At 42.2% G+C, this 22,382-nt stretch overlaps 2 protein-coding genes across 2 annotated transcripts; one reads left to right on the top strand and one right to left on the bottom strand.

Annotated features, from left to right (window-relative positions):
• Positions 1–6,308: 6,308 nt before the first annotated feature.
• On the bottom strand, positions 6,309–8,026 carry LOC311314485 (trypsin-1-like). Its single transcript, XM_084444853.1, has 6 exons — positions 7,966–8,026; positions 7,619–7,769; positions 7,066–7,316; positions 6,790–6,923; positions 6,563–6,667; positions 6,309–6,432 (listed from the first exon to the last, which is right to left on the bottom strand). Exons 1-6 carry the CDS (start codon positions 8,003–8,005, stop codon positions 6,385–6,387), a joined length of 729 nt encoding a protein of 242 aa, XP_084300979.1. The 5' UTR covers positions 8,006–8,026; the 3' UTR covers positions 6,309–6,384.
• Positions 8,027–10,163: 2,137 nt separating this feature from the next.
• LOC311314487 (trypsin-1-like) lies at positions 10,164–11,915 on the top strand. Its single transcript, XM_084444855.1, has 6 exons — positions 10,164–10,248; positions 10,445–10,595; positions 10,898–11,148; positions 11,302–11,438; positions 11,555–11,656; positions 11,785–11,915. Exons 1-6 carry the CDS (start codon positions 10,209–10,211, stop codon positions 11,830–11,832), a joined length of 729 nt encoding a protein of 242 aa, XP_084300981.1. The 5' UTR covers positions 10,164–10,208; the 3' UTR covers positions 11,833–11,915.
• The last annotated feature ends 10,467 nt before the right edge of the window (positions 11,916–22,382 follow it).

Below are 22,382 nucleotides of genomic sequence, written 5' to 3'. Positions count from 1 at the left end.
ATTGGTTCACCTTCTGTTTCTGGACAAAGGCGATGTGCCCCACCCCCTGAACGGCACCGTATATAAGAGAGGGGCAGCGTCATCTTGATTGACGTTTGAGACATGTCCATTGCTGAATATGGCTGAGAGAATTTATACTCCGGGATCAAAGACACCACGGTCTTCGGCTAAAAAAGAGTCAGACAAAACAAGATCACGTACAGTACACGAATAAATATTGGACTGGCTTTTACTATCTGGAGAGAGGTTGGAGCTACTTTGGGCATCATAAGCAACTCGGATCTCACCTTTCTTCTCCTCGATGCGTAAGTAGCTAAATTCAGGTTCATAAGCAACGTTAGCCAGCCTAGTCCCTCTAAAATGTTAGCTACCATGTATTTCTGTATTATACCGACTAACATGGTGTAGGCATACACTAACATACATGGATACAGTTCTATCAAGCTAACTAGATACCAAACGTTTGCTCCCACTCAGGCGAGTGGTCAGTCTGAATGTAATCGGCTGATTTAGCCATGTGTTTGTGTAATGTTAGCCATGTATTTAGCTGATAAATCAGGAACAATGGGTAATTGATCGATGTCGGACCTGTTTTTCAACAGTAGTTGCAATGCTGGGCTCATTGCAGTCATTATAGAACGCATGTTTCAAGCTGTTTTCCTTTTTACAGCTACAGAGAGGGCTCTTCCTATTTCAACTGACTAGCGAATATGCGGCTGGGGCGGTGGGGGTGTGAGGGTGCATATCCATATGGAGTGAAAACTGTGGTGGCTGACTGTGGTGGCTGGACTCGGTTGACCTATGACATTCGGACTCACAAAGTACTATTATAACACTTCAGATTGAATTCACCAGTACCTACCACAGGGTTCTCCTCCCAAGGACCAACACATCACACAACCTTGTCAAATGAGGACACGAAATACAACAGAATAGAGTAAAAAGAAACATACTTTATTACCTTACAATTGCAGCAAAGGGACGGTTACACAGAGACACAAGGGGTATCTGGGCAAGCGCGCCGACTCAAGTCGGAACGTTCTGTATATACTATTCCACACAATACATTGGCGCGTGACTACATGTGTGAGTACCTGATTGGTTGAAACTTTTATCTAATGCTTGTCCTATGAGCTTACTACTTTCGTTTTCCATTCAGCCGATGTGATTAGGGTGTTCTCTGTTAGTTAAATTTTACTGCAACACAGACAGGCTTTTCATTGTGAGGTTGTGTGTCCTTGGCAGTCAACTTATCTGCTACTGGAACACAGATAATAACAACTTTTCATGCGTACTACTGTATGTGTTCTGGAAAAGTATAAAGTGTACAGCAGTATTGAAGCTTAACTAGGCCTAAATAGACAGGCCTTGTATTAAACAACTATAATAGCACTTAATCAAAAATACCTTTCACAAAACGCCCACTTGTTTATATCTGATACGCTGCACTACTGCCCCATCTAGTGGCCGAAAAAAATTGAACTGAGCACCTTTAAGTGTTAAAGCTCAATGAGATAACTTTTTTATGGTTCAATATTCACTTTTAATTGCTATTAGTTTATGAATTGGCCTTAGCAAGACCACATTTTCGTGACATGAGACTGCATGAGACCCTGTGAATTTATTATTTTAGAATTTCGGTGTACTGGCTAGTACACTGGCGGGAAAGCTTGTGGTGGAAACGGAAGTGACACGTTTTGTGTGTCACAATATCAGGAAGACAACAAACACTTCGCCCAGCGAAACTAAATCTACATGCACATAAAAGAAAGAAGACTGGTATGTATCTGCATTGAAGCCATCCTTCCAGAAAGTAGCTACAATCATCCAATCCAATCTGCGCCACACGCGTTTGTTATCTCATGTAGCTTTAATAGGCCTCCTTTTACTATATATATATATATATATATATATAGAAACTGAAACTTTTCCTAAATGCTTTATTAAACATACAGACATACACATTAAAAGTAGCCATACATATATGATCTTGATATTATATTGATATGAACATACAGTATGAAAGTAAATCAAGTAAGTAAAGTATTTGCCCTTAGAAGTAAATTGTAAGTAAAATGGTTCTTAGCTAAGTAAGCTGTTGGCAGACCTGAAAGCCCAATCGTAATAATATCACAATTGAACAATTCTAAACATAGTACTGAACAGAATAGGTACTCAAGTCTTGATTGAAACTTTTCCTAAATGCTTTATTAAACATACAGACATACACATTAAAAGTAGCCATAAGGTGTTATTTTGCATGTGCTCTCAGGACATGTTGTGGTTGTGACCATCTTTGTAAAGAAGAGAGGCTTGTAATGCACATGTAAATGTGCATAGAAGTTAAACAAAACAACAACACAAAAACAGGTATATACATATAGACAGTGTTGTTTTGAAGACTACATCTGGAAAAAAAAATCAGGATTCGTTTGTAGTGTTGATAGTTTTTCATTGTCCTAGGAATCAAGACACCACAAGAATGGTGTCCAATTTACTGGCAAACTAGCATTCTATCAGTATCACGCTCATCTACTTATCCCATCTGATCATGGATGGCTGTGACTGTGTCCATGATACAGGCAGTGCAATTACATAACATGTCAAGTATACTGTACAGTATACCGTAGTGCAGAGTCAGTTATCTATTGTATAGACAAAGTGCAAGGTGTCACGTGTTCACTTGTTGGTCTAGGGGGTGGCATGCGTGCCATTGTTATAATGAGAGTGAGGGCCTATGTATAGTAAAACCAGAGTACTATAAACGGAGAACATGTGACACCTTGCACCTTGTCTATACAATAGACAACTGACTCTACACCACTGTACACTCGAACCAACACCTGACAACACTTGAGCAATTCAACACCTTGTCTAGACGATAGACAAATGACTCTGCACTACTGTACACTATCACTTGAATCAACAACACTTGAGCAATTGAACACCTTGTCTATACAATAGACAACTGACTCTGCACTACTGTATACTACTGTACAGTAGGGGTGGTAGAAATTGCATATTTTCCTTTGCAGTATAACATCCATATTTATTCCGGTTAACCGGTTACCCGTTGAGCAATTTGCGTTAATTAATGAGACTAAAATAGGCCTAACGTTACCTGGGTTTTGATAAAGGCAACTTTGCAAAAAGCATGAGAGGTGCACTTATAGAAATTCCTACTATCAATGATAATAATGTGACAAAAACACCACGATGAAGAGAGAAACACGCTTTAATAAACAAGCGCTGCTGTAGCACCAAAGCTGTAGGCTACAGATACAAAAACGGACATGGAGACACTGCATTGTGCATTCAGAAAATTATAGCCCATATATTAGAAGTTGTCGACTCGAAAAAATCACGGACACAAGTCTGATTCAATCTCTAAAATAAAACACTATAGGCCTATAGGCCAACTCGGTCAAACAATCTGCACTTGATCGTACGAACTAACTACTCTCGATATGACAAGACAATAAACATTTGTCAGGAATCAGGATCAGATGAATATATTGGGTTTAGTGTAAGATGAAGCTGTAGACTTCTTCACTCGTCCCTATTCCCTAGCGAGCCTTCCTATGAAACAAAAGACAAGACGGAATAAAACAGCATTATTATAACGAACGAAGAAGAACGGCTGAACGCGATCACATCCTCACTTGCATTACGTCCATAGAAACGGACTCGACAGATTAAATTAATTTAATAATTATAGAGGCTGGTTAGCGGTATTTTTTTTATTATACATGATTTAAATTGCAAAAAAAGAAAAAAACGAATACAGGTTAGTGATTTTTAGTAACCGGTAAGGCATTTGAAGGCTCTCCAATCCGGTTAACCGGATTACCGAAATGTTATGTAATTGCACTGCCTGTATCATGGGCACAGTCATTGTCATCCATGATCAGGTAGTTAAGGTAAGGTAGTTCACTTGCTTTTATGGTACCTAAACATAAAAAAGCTCAATTAATGAACAAAAATGCTGATCAGAAGCCATATTACAATAAATTCCTAACTTGCAGATCCCATCATAATTGTAGGTTATGGGTTACGGTTTGCTTAATTACATACATGCAGGGGTCAAAATGAACTTTTTAGCTCACCAGCCAAATGTCTGGTAGATGAAAAATTGTACCCACCAAACCTTTTTTTCCCCAGCCAAAAATACATTTATGTAAAGCCTTTTTTGTGTCGCGTAGACATTACAGACAGTACATTTAATATGCATAATAACATGATATGGTGGTGAATAAAAACGTGGTGAAAGCAGATTCCTGGTGCCACAGCACAGGTGGTGTTGTAGTCCTGCTATCCCCAACTGAAAATATTGATCTAGTGATTAGTCAACCCATTGCTAAATCACAATCTACTAAGCTATCCCATAGGAATGAGCCTATAACCATACCAGCTGGGCAAGCTGACTTTGCTAGCTACCTAACCTAGCCCTAATGATATTGTCCTGCTCGATTGCTGTGCAACATATCAATTGACCAGTTGTTAAATGTATTTCGCAACACTGGTTATTCTAGCCAACAATGTCAAATATAGAGGGTTTTCACAGCCTGTCATCTGTCGGCCATGTTGGAGGTTGAAGCTACTGAATGTAGATAGCTAGCTAGCTAGCTAGCTAGATCAATAGACAGATAGATAGACCTATCTATCTACCTATCTATCTAGTCGTTAGCCTAAACCTGAGCTTACACCTGCTAAACCTAAGCTTAAACCTCCAACATGGCCGGCCGTGAAAACCCTCTATATGTGACGCTTGTTTTGGCTGTCTGGCACAATATGGTTAGCTACATTAGCTAGCTAACGTTAGCTAGTCACGAGACAGTCCCAGGCAGCTGACGTAGCATAGCTTTAGATGACAACAAGTTTGCTTGCTGTGAATAGTTTAGCTATGTACATTGGGAGGCAAGGGTTGAGGACAAGGACTACATAGCTTGTAGTAGAAAAGTGCAGAGTATCTCCGCCCCCCCATTAGCATGCTAGCTAGCACTAGCTAATGTTAGCTAGCTATCATTAGGCTTCAATTCCTGAACTTAGCTTCTCTGTCTACTCCAGATATTACTCTACATTTCAACCAGACATTCCAGTGAAACCAGGTAGTCAAAATAACTTACCTGATATAAAATGGGCACCACAAACGCAGGCATTTCTGATGATGTCCTCAGTCCATCCCGTACACTTAATGGCTCGTAGCCACAGGCGACTCCGGTTCCTCTGAAAAGGCCGGTTTCCTCTGGAAACGAATAAAGTTTGAATCCACTAGAGCGCCGATTTGTAGCCTATACCCGTAGACGCAACAGCCAGACATCTTGATGGTATATAAAATACTAGTCTTTGCACTAAAATACTGCTCTTTACTGCTCCTTGCTCTGAATTCGTCTGTCTTCCCCTGCTACTGTTTCAAGAATGCGCGCGCATACTTGTGCTGACGGTCTATAATAAACAAATATGACCCACGCTCGTTAATTTATGGGCGGTGGCTCTACCACATAAATTCAATAACTGACATAACACCACCAGGTAACCACATTTTTACACAGCTTCTATAACATCCAGTGACTAAATACTGTCTAGTCAGGGTTTGAACCCCTGATGTTCAGTTTGAGAGGCAAACTCCCTAACCACCAAGGTGTCATAGATCTTTTGATATTCTGGGACCACTGCCTCTTGTGGTAACAACATAGAACTGCAGGTCAACAATGGGACGGAGGAGTGAGCCAGGGAGGTAACCAGGGAGTGACATTTGCTATCCTAGGTGCTTTGGCTTACAGCCATGCACAAAAATACTCAATTAAATTTCCTGAAAAAATAACAAATGCTGGAAATAATGAACAAAACTAGAAATTAGAAGAACAAACATCAAAATGTAGAAAACGTATGATGTGGAAAATCAAGCCAAAGATCATCACTGACTAATGATGACATTTAGAGCCTGATGGTATTTAGAACCTGCCTCATCCAAGACTAAGATTCTCCCTCACTACGGGAGTTATTCTGCAATATTCAGATAACATAAATTTCAGGAGCCTGAATTGCAGCCATCAAAACTGTCTTCATCACAAGTAACTGTACAGAACATCATAATAATAATTAAGTCAATAACCAGGCTCTTTCGTGTACAATCACGTCACAACTGCAGTCTGGTTGGCTTTGCACCTTTATGCAACCTTTATAAGACAACCAAAAACACCAGAGGGGATCTATAATTGTGACTCGGCACATTTTTAGAATCATTTGTGATTAAAGACTGGAAAATCTGGCTCCAAATGCTTTATTTATAACACTTTAATCTCCAGTGCAAAAGGTGGATGTTGAAATGCACAAGAGGTAGAGTTGTGCAGCTGTGTTGGAGGTCTGGTGCTGGGGTCAGGCTTAGGAGCTGGCCATGGTGCTGGTGAGCCAGTCGTTGAACAGGCAGACCTGGGAGATGAGAGACAGAGAGAGACATTAGTGAATGCATTCAGTGGGGAATGATATGAGTTTGGTGGGAATCTGTTATAACTCTGTTTCATTATCTGAAATACAACAAGAAACCTTTTTTTAGTCTCACCTTAGCATAGACCCCGGGGTAATCCCTCTCGGCACAGCCGTAGCCCCAGGACACAACACCCTGCAGCTCACCGTTGCACACCACAGGGCCACCGGAGTCACCCTGAGAGAGAGAAAATTAGAAAAGAGGAGAAAAAGGGGTTGTTTAATGTCAATGTAAATAGTGACAAAACACAAGTCATCTCTGTTGTATCACTGAGAGATGAGAGTTGCACCTACCTGGAGGGAGCAAGAGTCCTTGCCTCCCTCCAGGTAGCCAGCGCAGAACATGGCGTCAGTGATCATGCCAGGGTAAGCGTTGTCACAGTCCTTAAAGGACAGGATGGGGATGTCCAGGCACTGCAGCTTGTTGCGGTCAGCAGCTGTAAAAAGAGAGATGGATGAAGGAATTAATTGAGAGGACGGTGAGTACATAACATGTAAAGTATGTTACGAGTGATAAACTGACCACTCATACACAATATGCACTTTCACCACAAAGATGTCCGACTTAGTTAAACTTACTGGAGCTCTTGGTGTTTCCCCAGCCAGAGACTTTGCACATGGTGCCGGCGGGGGCACAGCTGGAGGGCAGAGCCACGGGCTGCACGTAGGAGTTGAGGGTGGCGGGCTTGCTCAGCTTGATCAGCAGGATGTCGTTGATGATGTTGTAAGAGCTGTAATCTGGATGACGGATCACCCGGGAAGAAGCAATGATCTGCTCCTTACCCTCCGTCACCTTGATGTTGTGCTCTCCAAGACGAACCTCAATGCGACTGGGAGAGAGAAAAGGGGAGAGGGTGGGATGGAGAGAGGGAGAACACGCTACCATCGTCTTCCCTCATTTGATGATAGATAGCCTGGAAACTAGAGGAAAGCATTTCATTCCAATATTGTATTCACATAATCACATAATATAAATATTGTTTTAGCATTAGAGGCCCAGTGGGAATCACATACCTAACCCTACAGTGTAGTAGGAGGACCATGTTCTCTACGAAATGACCCGCACTGGACCATTGTAAGTTCCTAACAAACTCCTGTTACAGCACTGTGCAGTATGAGTAGGGGTACTTACGACTTGTAGCAGTGAGCAGCAGACACAACCCAGTTCTTGTTGACCAGGGAGCCACCACAGAAGTGGTACCCAGATTGCAGAGACACCTGGTGGGGCTGGGAGTGGGGGGTGCACTCATACCCTCCGACGATCTTATCGTCCTCCGTGGCGACTGAAACCAAAACACAGAAAGGCAACTGAAACCAAAAGACAGAAAGGAAAACCACTTGTCGTTGGCTTATCGAAAGTCAGTGTCATCGTCTTATACCTCATCAATGAATATATATTCAAAGTCAATATCCTTTCTTGAAATCCGGAAAGACTGATTATTCAATTATCTGTTGGGATGTCTCAGGCTCTCTACTCACAAGCAGCTCCGATGAGCAGAATGAAGACCAGAGACCTCATGGTGGCAGTGTGATCCTGTAGATGAGAGGTCCAGACCTGCACCTCTGGTTTATATTCACAGGCAGAAGCACAGCTCTAGGACCGCCTCATTGGTACTGTAAGTAGGGAGCCAATGAGCATAGGAGTGATCAGTCTCATGATACCGGACAATCAGATCTCCGCCTTCCGAACATTGAACTAGTCACTAGAACGCCTGCAAGAAAGGTTGGTAACAAGACTGTGCCTACTGCTTTGCATCGGTTCAAATCTGAACAATCCTACGCCTAAAGACTTTGGATTGGTTCTGCAATGCAGGTGTTTTTTAAACTCTCTTGAATTGGTTCTACAATGCAGTTATTTTAACTCCCAAATTGTTTCCACCCAGTTTAAGCGATGAAATCCTAATGAAGGTCCTCAGTCTCTAGTTGAGCGAAGTATTTAGAGACTAACTCGTAAGTCTACAGTAAGCAGTGATACGATTAGGTGATTTGTTATCAGCTATCAACATATCAGAAATATGTTACTATGTATTTCATATAGAGTCCCAGGTAACATACAGTACTAGTTCTGAATGTTCTAGGTATAATGCATTATTACTTTCTTATAAGCATATACAGTATATGAGCCTTACAAAGTAATGATAGATTTTTTATGGACACACAACACAGTCATTGTAACCTAAAGTCAGAAAGACACTGATATTTTAGCCCCTTCAGGACATTATTGCTGGTAAATACCTACAGTATTTCGGTATGATACATAGAAACATTTTTATGCACTTATATAGTACTTCGATCCGGCTAGCTAAAGTTACCTCAGGCTCTGCAGTTTCTTCCTCATCTCGTCTCTCACTCTTCTTTAAGTATTTAAAAATACTCATGAACTGAAAATCAAGACTGCAAACATATTAAGCTTAAAGGGTATATTGCAGATTAGAGACACCAGTGATTCAATGTGTAGGAAAGTGATGTTCTCTCTCTCACACACACACACACACACACACACACACACACACCCACACACACACACACACACACACACACACACACACACACACACACACACACAATCCCTTCTCTCCTGCTTTCACTCATTGCTCATTTCACCCTGCCCTCTTTCTTTATGACTCTTCTCTATGGGAGTCTCTGGGAGATTGTGATTGGTTTAAATAAATACTGTGTTTTTGCCGTCTATGTCAGAATGATCATGGGTTGCAACCAGACCTTTCTCCAGTGCTGGCACAGCGCCCAAGCGAAGTGGGGAGATCTGTCTGGACATGCGAGATTGTGTGACCCAACCTTGGGCCAGATTGATATCTGCAGATAAGTCTAGGTACAGTAAATAACACCATAAGATGAGAAACACACAGCTGTCCCATACTGTGCTCATATACAGTAAGAGTCACAATGTGACTAGAACAACGGTCACATGAATAATACTTAAAACGAACTAAGAAGTGGAGGAAAGAGTAATATCTTGTTTTGTACAATCTTCCTTAACTGTGGGAAACTTGCACTGGGGTATTGCTCCACTTGCATTCAATCGTTTCTGCTTCTGACAGATTGAAACAAGTTCAATTCAAGTGGGTTAGAGAGAAATAAAAGAACCATGTTAATATCCTGATGTTATAACAACATGCCTTGTTATTTCAAGGTTAATATATACAAACAAGTAAAAAAAAAAAAAGTAAATAGTGTTTCTATGTATCATACCGAAATACTGTAGGTATTTACCAGCAATAATGTCCTGAAGGGGCTAAAATATCAGTGTCTTTCTGACTTTAGGTTGCAATGACTGTGTTGTGTGTCCTTAAAAAATCTATCATTACTTTGTAAGGCTCATTCACTGTATATGCTTATAAGATCGCTTAAAGTGGGTGGAAACAATTTGGGAGTTAAAATAACTGCATTGTAGAACCAATTCAAGAGAGTTTAAAAAACACCTGCATTGCAGAACCAATCCAAAGTCTTTAGGCGTAGGATTGTTCAGATTTGAACCGATGCAAAGCAGTAGGCACAGTCTTGTTACCAACCTTTCTTGCAGGTGTTCTAGTGACTAGTTCAATGTTCGGAAGGCGGAGATCTGATTGTCTGGTATCGTGAGACTGATCACTCCTATGCTCATTGGCTCCCTACTTACAGTACCAATGAGGCGGTCCTAGAGCTGTGAATATAAACCAGAGGTGCAGGTCTGGACCTCTCATCTACAGGATCACACTGCAACCATGAGGTCTCTGGTCTTCATTCTGCTCATCGGAGCTGCTTGTGAGTAGAGAGCCTGAGACATCCCAACAGATGATTGAATAATCAGTCTTTCTGGATTTCAAGAAAGGATGCTGACTTTGAATATATATTCATTGATGAGGTATAAGACGATGTCACTGGCTTTCGATAAGCCAACGACAAGTGGTTTGCCTTTCTGTCTTTTGGTTTCAGTTGCCTTTCTGTGTTTTGGTTTCAGTCGCCACGGAGGACGATAAGATCGTCGGAGGGTATGAGTGCACCCCCCACTCCCAGCCCCACCAGGTGTCTCTGCAATCTGGGTACCACTTCTGTGGTGGCTCCCTGGTCAACAAGAACTGGGTTGTGTCTGCTGCTCACTGCTACAAGTCGTAAGTACCCCCACTCATACTGCACAGTGCTGTAACAGGAGTTTGTTAGGAACTTACAATGGTCCAGTGCGGGTCATTTCGTAGAGAACATGGTCCTCCTACTACACTGTAGGGTTAGGTATGTGATTCCCACTGGGCCTCTAATGCTAAAACAATATTTATATTATGTGATTATGTGAATACAATATTGGAATGAAATGCTTTCCTCTAGTTTCCAGGCTATCTATCATCAAATGAGGGTAGACGATGGTAGCGTGTTCTCCCTCTCTCCATCCCACCCTCTCCCCTTTTCTCTCTCCCAGTCGCATTGAGGTTCGTCTTGGAGAGCACAACATCAAGGTGACGGAGGGTAAGGAGCAGATCATTGCTTCTTCCCGGGTGATCGGTCATCCAGATTACAGCTCTTACAACATCAACAACGACATCATGCTGATCAAGCTGAGCAAGCCCGCCACCCTCAACTCCTACGTGCAGCCCGTGGCTCTGCCCTCCAGCTGTGCCCCCGCCGGCACCATGTGCAAAGTCTCTGGCTGGGGGAACACCATGAGCTCCAGTGAGTAATGGTTGAAGTTTAACTAAGTCGGACATCTTTGTGGTGAAAGTGCATATTGTGTATGGGTGGTCAGTTAACACTCGTAACATACGTTACATGTTATGTACTCACCGTCCTCTCAATTAATTCCTTCATCCATCTCTCTTTTTACAGCTGCTAACCGCAACAAGCTGCAGTGCCTGGACATCCCCATCCTGTCCTTTGAGGACTGTGACAACGCTTACCCTGGCATGATCACTGACGCCATGTTCTGCGCTGGCTACCTGGAGGGAGGCAAGGACTCTTGCCAGGTTGGTGCAACTCTCATCTCTCAGTGATACAACAGAGATGACTTGTGTTTTGTCACTATTTACATTGACATCAAACAACCCCTTTTTCTCCTCTTTTCTAATTTTCTCTCTCTCAGGGTGACTCCGGTGGCCCTGTGGTGTGCAACGGTGAGCTGCAGGGTGTTGTGTCCTGGGGCTACGGCTGTGCCGAGAGGAATCGCCCCGGTGTCTATGCTAAGGTGAGACTAAAAAAAGTGTTCTTGTTGTATTTCAGATAATGAAACAGAGATATAACATTTCCACCCAACTCATATCATTCCCCACTGAATGCATCCACTAATGTCTCTCTCTGTCTCTCATCTCCCAGGTCTGCCTGTTCAACGACTGGCTCACCAGCACCATGGCCAGCTCCTAAGCCTGATCCCAGCACCAGACCTCCAACACGGCTGCACAACTCTACCTCTTGTGCATTTCAACATCCACCTTTTGCACTGGAGATTAAAGTGTTATAAATAAAGCATTTGGAGCCAGATTTTCCAGTCTTTTCAGTCTTTAATCACAAATGCTTTTTAAAATGTGCCTAGTCACAATTATAGATCCCCTCTGGTGTTTTTAGGTTTTCTTATGGTTGCACAAAGGTGCAAAGCCAACCAGACTGCAGTTGTGAGGTGATTGTATACGAAAGAGCCTGGTTATTGACTTAATTATTATTATGATGTTCTGTACAGTTACTTGTGACAGTTTTGATGGTTTTAATTCCGGCTCCCAAAATGTAATTTATCTGAATATTGCAGAATAACTCCCATAGTGAGGGAGAATCTTAGTCTTGGATACGGCAGGTTCTAAATATCATCAGGCTCTAAATGTCATCATTAGTCAGTGATGATCTTTGGCTTGATTTTATCCACATCATGCGTTTTCTATATGTTGATGTTTATTCTTCTAATTTCTAGTCTATTTTTGTTCATTATTTCCAGCATTTGTTATTTATCCAGGAAATTTCATTGCGTATTTTTTTAAGAGGCTTACTTGTGTCACTCTACCCTGGGCGGGAGTGTTATGCCGGGCTCACACTACAGGATTTTGGGCCGATTTATCCCCGATTCATCCCTCCTGGGGTTGGGGGAATAGTGGTTGAACCCTTTTCTTCTCCAGAGTTGCTTACGGTATGAGGCGTAAGGCAGGTGTGGCTATACTAGCTAGCCCCCGGCTGAGCGCCTCTGTGCTGGAGTTCACCCCAGTGGACGAGAGGGATGGGAATTGATACGATTTTAGCGATTCTGATTCCATTTTCGATTCTGCTTATCGATCCGATTCCGTATCGATTCTCATTGGGAAAAAAAGTATCTTTGTCATCTCCCTATAGAAAATATATGGTGGGAATCAGTGGCGGCTGGTGACTCAAAAAACTGAGGAGGACAGGAGTATGGATGGGTATCGTTAGGATTTTATCGATACCGATACTGCTTATCGGTACCGATACTCTTATCGATACAACACTGCCTGGGTCGATGTTTCTGTCCCTGTTGGCCTTCATTTGCATAGTGGACTGTCACTGTAATATAATGATCCTGTGATACTTGTCCAGCCATTGATGGTTATGGCTACTTTTGACACATTGGTAAGCTCACCTATGATGTTTCTCTATTCAACTGCATGCCAAGCAGATAGGAGGGTGTCTGAAATTGTGCCTCTGGTATGGGGTTAAAGGAATAGTAAAGGGAAAATGCATGTTTAGCCCTGTTTTAAGGTTACTTATGATCATATACAATGGTTGAGATCAAAACGTTGACAAAACTAGCACTTTTGAGAAAGTCTGATAATTGCTCTACCACCGTTTTGGTCATACAATGGATGTGGATGGGCATCTTGAAAAATCATTCAAAAACATGTTAAACTCTCGATTTCAATTATCAGACTTTCTCAAAAGTGCTAGTTTTGTCAACGTTTTGATCTCAACCATTGTATATGATCATAAGTAACTTTAAAACAGGCCTAAACATGCATTTTCCCTTTACTACTCCTTTAAGGGCTATGGTCTTCTCCCTACAGTAACAGTTAACAGTAACAGTTACTAACATCAGAAGACATTAAACTGTGGCTACATTACTTATGTAGCTAGCTACAGCATCCGAACATATTTTCATTTCAGCATCTCACTCCCCGTCAGAAAATGTCCGCTAATTACAATGCTAATTTTCGCTGTGTTAAACTCCATTGACTTATGCTACAAACATTAGCGATCTAAAGGTCTGCGACTGTTGGCATTCATTTTTGAGGGGATCTTTCTGGAGGAGCAGGAGGGGGGGAGGGGGGGGGGGGGGGGACACTGTACAGAAAATCAGGGGCATCTACTGTGGTAAGAGGGTGCAAACCTTTCACCACAAACTTGGTCACTGCTCGATGACGTTTGTTTATCCTCGCCTCGGTCATTTTACTCTTCCCTGCCTCTGTGAAAAGAGGGGCTAGACGAGGTCCTACACAAGAAGTAGCCTCTAACCCAGACCGACTACCACCAGCCTGACTCTGTATGTCATCATCCAAGTGTCTCCATCATTGCCCACGTGTGCATTGAAGTCCTCCAATAGGACAGTGGAGTCCCCTGCAGGAGCCCCATATAGGACTCCACTTAGGGTCTACAAGAAGGCCGAATACTCCGAACTGCTGTTGGTGCATAAGCACAAACCACAGTCAGAGTTCCTCCCCCCACAGCCCTAAGGCACAGGGAAGCGACCCCCTCGTTCACTGGGGATGGGGATCGAAAACCGGTTCTTGTTGAGAGCCTGTTCCCAGTGAATCGATTCCTTGAAATCGTTAGCCAAAATCCTTAACAATTCCGCTATCAATTCCTGTTCGTTGCTGTGCATGCGAGATGACGTCACACGCACGCTGCCTTGTTTTGTTTTATTAGACCGCGGTAGAAGAAGCCAGCAATATGTCGTCTAGGCAACATGAAAATACATAATTACGTACTGTAAATACTTAACATAATATAAAGACAACACACAGACATCCCATTTCACATAGATCACCAACACTGAGACAAATACAAAACAATATAAATACAATACAAAACAATACATTAAGACAGACACTGCAGATATGACAACGAATAGGCTCTGATTAAGTCAGATCTAATAGGTAAGAGATATATAAATTCAAATGTCCATACACTCTACATTGAAAGGAGACATTAATTACCAAAATTCATGTTTAGATAATGACCTTTTAATTGTTTTTTAAAGATTAAGTTGAGTAATAGTATTTGGAAGTGAATTCCACTGTAGCATTGCTCTATACAGTATGTCACTGTACCAGTGTTAATTTTGACAGCATATTATGATTTTGTTTTAGTCATAGTCTTTTGACTAAAATGCCATTTAGTTTTAGTCATATTTTAGTCATCTGACTCGTTTTAGTTTTAGTCTAGTTTTAGTTGACTAAATATCATTACGATTTTAGTCGACAAAATCTACCATAGATTTAGACAACTCAAATTTAACAGGCTTAGTTAATATGTAATGCATTATTTAAGCATTTCTCTATAATTTCCAAACTCATGTACTCCTCTAGGAAACATCTATTAACCTGTTAATATGGAATGGTATTAAGGTTTGAACGTGCAATACAGACACAGATTTAATTGCTGCAATACAAAACATCTTTATTTAAGACTCTTGAGACTGACGATTCTCTGAAAAATAACAGTAATCAAAGGTTACTAGGAACCATTAAGGTGCAGACATCAAGGGAAAAAAATGCCTTTCCAAATATTGTAAACAAAAACGGTCCCAATTCAACAGAGTACCAACCATACAGTATACTACTGGAACATAATGATCTCTCTCTCAGACATCCCTTTCTGACATCATTATATCTGTATAGGGAGTGCTGTCACTGGCAGTAAATACAACAGTTCTATTTGTTTCGATTCATTTTAAGGAAAGCACTTAGCGCCAATGTGACCCTTGCTCTATTGTGCCGGCCTCTAGTGAGGTCACCTGTGACACTGAATACCCTCTCTGCAAAGGCTAGTGAAGCTGGCATAGCTAACAGGTCTAAAGCAAAAGGTTTTAACGTGTGATAAAAAGTGTCACTCTTCATCAGCCAAAAGTCTATTCCTGTATTCTGCCTCATCTTCAGATTGATCTGCATGTTGTGTATATAACAAAGTAGATGCTGCTTTGGACGCATACTCCTCTGCCTGTTTGTTTCAGCAGTTCCACAACATTGTCATCTGCCATATCAACAAGAGTTTCACAGACAGTCGGGTTGACAAAGCAGGCAGCTGCTGTAAGTGGCTTTCATTAGTTGGATCCAAGGCCCAAGAAAAACGCTGGTTCAAACTTCCTTTCATTTTCTGTGCAAGAGTGGCAAGGTCTCTGTACTTAGTGCTCTGTTCGAAGTCAGCAAGGTGGCTGAGCAGATCAAGGAGGGCAGGGACCACCAGGGACATGGAGGTGGTGTCACTCTGGAGGGTCTTAGTATGTTCTGCAAACGGCAGCAGTAGGTCATGCAATGCTGTAAGCTTTTTCCACTCGATAGGGAGTAAGCTGTCCCATCCCATTTCGTGTGCGATTTGGCAGACGGTGTCTTTCACTTTGAGGAGTCGTGCAACCATGTTGAATGTGCTTGACCAGCGTGTGGGGCAGTCATTTACAACAATGAGGCCAACATCTTCTGTGTTGCAACGGAGGACTTGCGAAAGAGCTTCACCACTGACCTTGCTTTATCAAGGACTCTCTTGACACTCGCGTCCTTCTGCACCAAGAGGACCACAAGTTGCAAGGTATGCACCACACATGGTGTCCGGTCCATATCCCTGTCGACATGATGGTACCTAACAGAGGAACACAGATAAATAAGTATAATTTTTTTTACTTAAACCCTCAAAATCTTACTGATGGAAATATTTTTCCATTAGATTAGGAATAGTGTGTGGGGGAAGGGGGCAGAGATACACCAGACAGTCCCATATTCATGTGATCATTGACTTTCATGTAAAAGAATAATCACAAATACAAATGGCTTACCGCAGGTCATTGATTTCAGGCTCAGGGTCACTGAGGGTGGAGTGGGAGTCTTCAGAGCTGGTTTCTACTTCTGCTGCGTGTTTAAATGCTGCACCATATTACTTCCGTTGTCTGTTATTACTGTGAGGATCTTCTCCTGTGGTATATCCCACTCTTCCATGCATTTGTCCACACATGCCTTGATTGACTGTGCAGTGTGTGGGTGGGCTACTTGTTCAAGGGCCAACAATATGTGTTCAGGTTTATTTTGTTCAACACAAAAATAGCATGCAGTTATAGCTATGAATGAAGCAGTGAGTCCTTTTTTTGTCCACAAGTCAAGGCCAACAGATACTGTCCAGGCAGCAGACAGTTTCTTCTTCATTTTCTGCCCTTCATCTTCATACTGTTTGTCAATCAGATTGGTTATTTTAGTTTTCTTTGGAACAGTCAACCTCCTATCAATTGTCTCCATCATTAGAATGAAGTCCTCATCTTCAATCGTTGTGACTGGTAATCCTGTGCGCCCAATCCATTTTGCTATGGCCTCCTCTTTGATCTGTTGTTCTTTAAAGTCACTTTTGTACTTTGAAGCACTTACAAAAGCTGTTACAATAGTCTGCTGTGATGCACTTCCTTTATTTGCACTAGGCCCAATGGGCCCATCCTTGGATGTCTTCTGTATCTGTGAAGTTGAATGGGGGGGTCAAGTTCTTATTTTTCTCTCTCGCTCACTCAAGCAAACACGCAGCTCCAGGTTGTCTATATTTCTGCTCCTCTTTCACCCGTCTAACATTAAATTGGCTATAATCCTACATGTATATTTCTGTAGTCACACACAGTTTCATAATGGAGCATTCCTCCCCCCCAGTCTGATGCTAACTGTGTTTGTGCCTGATATAGCAAGCTATAACATTATCATGTCAGCACTAGTTGGCTAGTCAGGCTAGCTAATATCAGGCACAGGCTAGCTAACGTCACATTGGAGGAGAGGGGCTATGGCGGCGCCAGGTAGCTAACTGTTCATGTCTTATCTATCTAGCTACAGTATAACATTAATCATGACAGACAGCAGCAGTAGTTGCTTAGCTAGCTTACCCAGACTAGCTACCGCTAGATACCCCCGCCAGCCGCCACAAGCATAGCCCCACTTGTTGCTACACAGTGTAACGTTAGCTAACCTGTGCCTAACATTAGCTAGCCACTAACGTTAGCGTTGCAATGATCAGACACTTCAGTTCTCCCCCGCCATAAACCTACGTGACACACTGGTTTATTTTAGCTTGTATTGTATTTGAAGTATTTCAGAAACACACCAGCTTGGGTTTAGCTAATACAATAACGTTAGCCGGGGGTGGGGGGGTGCTTACCTTCTCGTGAATTTCGGCATGGCTGTTCTGCAAATGTCGCTTTAAGTTGGTTGTATTTTTTCCAGTAATCTTCACCCCACACGGTTTACAAATTGTTTTATTTTCCTTTGAATCAAATGTGAAATTTCTCCAGATGTCTGCTCTCCTCTTTCTCCCGGTGTGCGAGCGTTGACAAAGACATTTTTGAACTGCGGTCATTTACTGAACAGTTCAGGCGCAGCAGTCGTATTCTGTTAGTTGACTTCCCGCTGGCCGGTGTAGCAACGTTATTATTCAAACGTAGGCTATACACACAAGCTACCTGTAGGTTGCATCCAACTGCGCACATCCCGAACCTCGACATTCTGATTTGAACTTTTCCCAAACGTCCCTCCATAACCATTTTAGTCTAGTTTTTATTTGTTGACGAAAATGTGAATAGATATAGTCATAGTTTTTGTCATCATACATTCATTTTTATTTAGTTATCGTCTCGTGATGATAACCCAAAAAATGTCGTTGACGAATAGTTTTCGTCATAGTTCTCGTCAACGAAATTAACACTGCACTGTACGTTGCATCATAGTCTTGGATTTTGGTAAAGTAAAACTACCGCCAACCCCATGCCTTGTTGAATAACCGTGTGCCACTGAACTGAAAGACAATTGTCTATAAACAATAGAAGGTGACTTTGTAATTATGATATTCTTAATGAAAACCATTAATAAATACAGTAGTCTATTTTTAACATTCAACCAACATAACGATTCATGCATTCTAATAACATTTGTTCTTCATCCACAGGAAAGAGCAACTCGTGCAGCTTTATTCTGGACCAGTTGCAGTTTCCTAATATTGCTCGCTGAAGTAGTGGACCATACTACTGAGCAATAGTCCAAATTAGACAAAGCTTGAATAACTTGATTGACAAGTTAGTGTGTTAAATATTTGGCACACCTCCTAATTACAGACAGCGTTCCCCATTTTGGTCACTACCGTCTGTATGTGCTTATCCCATGATAGTTTATCATCTATGATGACTCCCATAAGTTTGACTTCTTCCACTTGATTTATTAAAGTATTATTTATCGTTATATTAAAGGAGTAGTGAAGGGAAAATGCATGTTTAGCCCTGTTTTAAGGTTACTTATGATCATATACAATGGTTCAGATCAAAAACGGTGGTAGAGCAATTATCATTCTCAAAAGTGCTAGTTTTGTCAACGTTTTGATCTGAACCATTGTATATGATAAGTAACCTTAAAACAGGGCTAAACATGCATTTTCCCTTGACTACTCCTTTAAGCTTTGGTTTTGAACATAATGAATGATTTGTTCCGATAACTGCAATTTGTTTTTGACACATTTAAAATGATTTTATTTTTATTGATCCAGTCTACCACCATAGTCATCTCCCTAGCTAAATTCATGTTTAAGTCATCAATTGTTGCTTCAGCTACATATATATTTGAGTCATCTGCATACATTGAAATGCGAGCTTTATCTAGCACCAGTGGAAGGTCATTGGTAAAAATAGAGTACAGGAGTGGCCCCAGGCAACTACATTGAGGCACTCCATGCTTCACATTTAAGATGTCTGAATATCTTCCATTAAAGTTTACCATTTGCTTCCTATCACTTAGATAGCTGTTTAAAGCAGACTGAGAAAAACCATAATAACTACATTTTTCAAACATTAAGTCATGATCAAGAATGGCAAACGCTGCACAGAAATCCAGCAAGACCGCACCTATAATATTTTTCTGTTCCATTTCCTGTAACCAGTCATCAACCATTTGTGTCAAGGCAGTAGCAGTTGAATGTTTTGCTCTATATGCATGTTGAAAATTGGTCATTAGATAATTATTGGCAAAATAAGACTTGTGTATGAATCTGTTCATACACAATTCTTTCCATTATTTTGCTTAAAATTGGCAATAAACGTATAGGTTGACTATTGGTTTCAGAAAAAAGTTGTATATTGTCTGACGTGCCAGCTAAGTTTCATGTTGTTAGCCTATTCTAACCAGCATAGTTCTGTAGTATTTAGTTCAGCATGCCAGCTAAAATTAAATGTCAAATTTTCATGTTGTTAGCCTATTCTAACCAGCAGTTTTGTTTCATTCATTCCCACCTTATATTTCTATAGAAAAAAATCTGATTTGTTTGTCAGTTTTATTTTTAGTTCAAGGTGAATACACCTAAAAAAACAGCACTGGAATTGGCATGTTCAAAGTATATAAAAAAGAAAATTAATGTTAATAAACCTGTTTGTACTCTTTTTTTGCCCAATGAAGAGAATCGATAAGGAATCGGATTGATAAGCAGAATCGAAAATGGAATCGGAATCGCTAAAATCTCATCAATTCCCATCCCTAGTTGTGACGAAATGAGAGCTGAGCCAAAAGGCAAAGCTTTCATGACCTCAACTATGGTCATGAAGGATGGGTCGTGACCGAAAGAACGAGATCATGGATACAAGCGGCCGAAATGAGGGTGGCTGGGGTCTCCCTGAGAGATCGGGTGAGAAGTTAAGTCATCCGGGAGAGACTCGGAGTAGGGTCGCTGCTCCTTTGCGTCGAAAGGAGCCAGTTGAGGTGGTTCGGGCATCTAGTGAGGATGCCTCCTGGGCGCCTCCCTAGGGAGGTGTTCCAGGCATGTCCGGCTGGGAGGAGGCCGCGGGGTAGACCCAGGACTAGGTGGCGGGACTACATCTCTGTACTGGCCTGTGAGCGGATAAAGATTCCCCAGGCAGAGCTGGTTGATGCTACTTGGGAAAGGGATGTCTGGGACCCCCTGCTGGTACTGCTGCCTCTGCGACCCAACCCCAGATAAGTGGATGACGATGGATGGATGGATGGATGGATCATCCCTCCTGACAATCGGAGGAGAAATCTGGTCTGGAACGTTGGTTGGTACAGATTTTCGTGTACAGTAATGTGAGGGGTTGACAGATCCAATCTTAATCCTAAGGATCGGAGCGAGACAGCGAGACGTTATTTTCAAATTTTGTCATGTATGCTTAAGATTCCAGAAAAGAACATTGGACCTCATTCCTGAACGCAGTTAAGAAGAAGTTAAGAAGAAATTTCTTCTTAACTCCACTTACGAAGTTCCTGGGACAATTCTGGCATTCCTGAATGGTTTCTTATCTGGGATTTGTTCTTATCTAAGAACAGGATTTAAGAATGCGGAAATGCAGTCGTAGGTAGGCCAGATTGGAGTGCGCCCATGTTCGCATTGTCTGAATTCATGAGAAATCTGAGGGGATTGCGTTCACATCAATTCTACAGACATCCTAGGCTTGAAATAAGAATAATAAATACGAGAATATTTGTATCATTTCCAATTACGTTTCATGTATAGTCATGATTCTACGAGGCATCGTGGCTAAAATAAATAAAAGCACTACAAAGACACTGCAAATGGCAGTGAATGAATAAATAAGCACTAAACTCAGTCGCTCAGACTCGGCACAAAAGCACCTTATATTCTATAGTCGTCAGAATGGACACATCTACATTCTGTAAATAAACATGTGAATATCCATAACTACAATATGCCTACATAATATAGATAGGGCATATCAGGATCCACAAGTAGCCTACTCATGCATTTAACTAAACTGTACACTTTAATCATCTGCTCTCAGCACATCCCATCCCTTTCATGTAGGCTATATATTTAGCATTTTGTATTAAAGGTCTATATACCGTCTTGTTTTCTATTGTTATTTTGTATTGTTTTTTTCACCTTGCTTAAGCTTAGTGTGTGTTAGAGTTCGGTTTGGGACCCAGGCGCAACAGGAAAGGAGGAGGCAAGGAACGGTAAAGCCCGGAGGGGCGATTTAATAAGATCACAAAGGGGGATGTGGTAGTCGTACAGCCGATGGTCAGGCAGGAGCGTGGTAGTCGTACAGGCGATGGTCAGGCAGGAGCGGGGTTGTCGTACAGGCGATGGTCAGGCAGGAGCGGGGTTGTCGTACAGGCGATGGTCAGGCAGGAGCGGGGTTGTCGTACAGGCGATGGTCAGGCAGGAGCGGGGTAATCGTACAGGCGTGGGTCAGGCAGGAACTGGAGAGATGAGGAGGGGAGGCAGGGTGAGTGAGAGTAATCACAAACGGGGAACGGGAAAAAACACTACAAAATACGGGTAAGGAGATTGTAGGCTAGGCTATACTTTACCACAAGAGTTTATGGTAAGATCTGGCGATGAGTGGAGTGTAGACCAGGTTCTTGTAGAGGTTGAAGGTGATTGCAGAACGAGGGACAGGTGTGGTGATGATAATTGGAAACCGGTGAGTAGAGCCGCGCCCGCGTCATCGTCGGAGACGAGCGCGCCGTTCTTGTCTTTGCGCACGGGCCGATGTGCTGGGCATGTCGGGATCTGACTCTTCGTCACCGGAGAGGGAGGAGACTGCCGAGTCCGCGGAGCTGGCCGGAGACGGGGAACGCCCGGCAGTGGGGGGAAACTCCGGAGAGTCAGAGCGTTGTATGCCCGGGCCGATGCGACGTGCGGTAGAGCGCGTAGGACGCCCCGAGCGCGCAGCGGGCCCAGAGGGGAGAGAGGGAGGCGGTTGTGGAGGCGAGGGCATGCGAGCCGTA

This window comes from Borostomias antarcticus, assembly GCF_949987555.1.
Source record: "Borostomias antarcticus genome assembly, chromosome: 10".
NCBI lineage: Eukaryota > Metazoa > Chordata > Actinopteri > Stomiiformes > Stomiidae > Borostomias > Borostomias antarcticus.
Note: the sequence above shows the minus strand (reverse complement) of the source record. Positions and strands in the feature narration are given on the sequence as shown.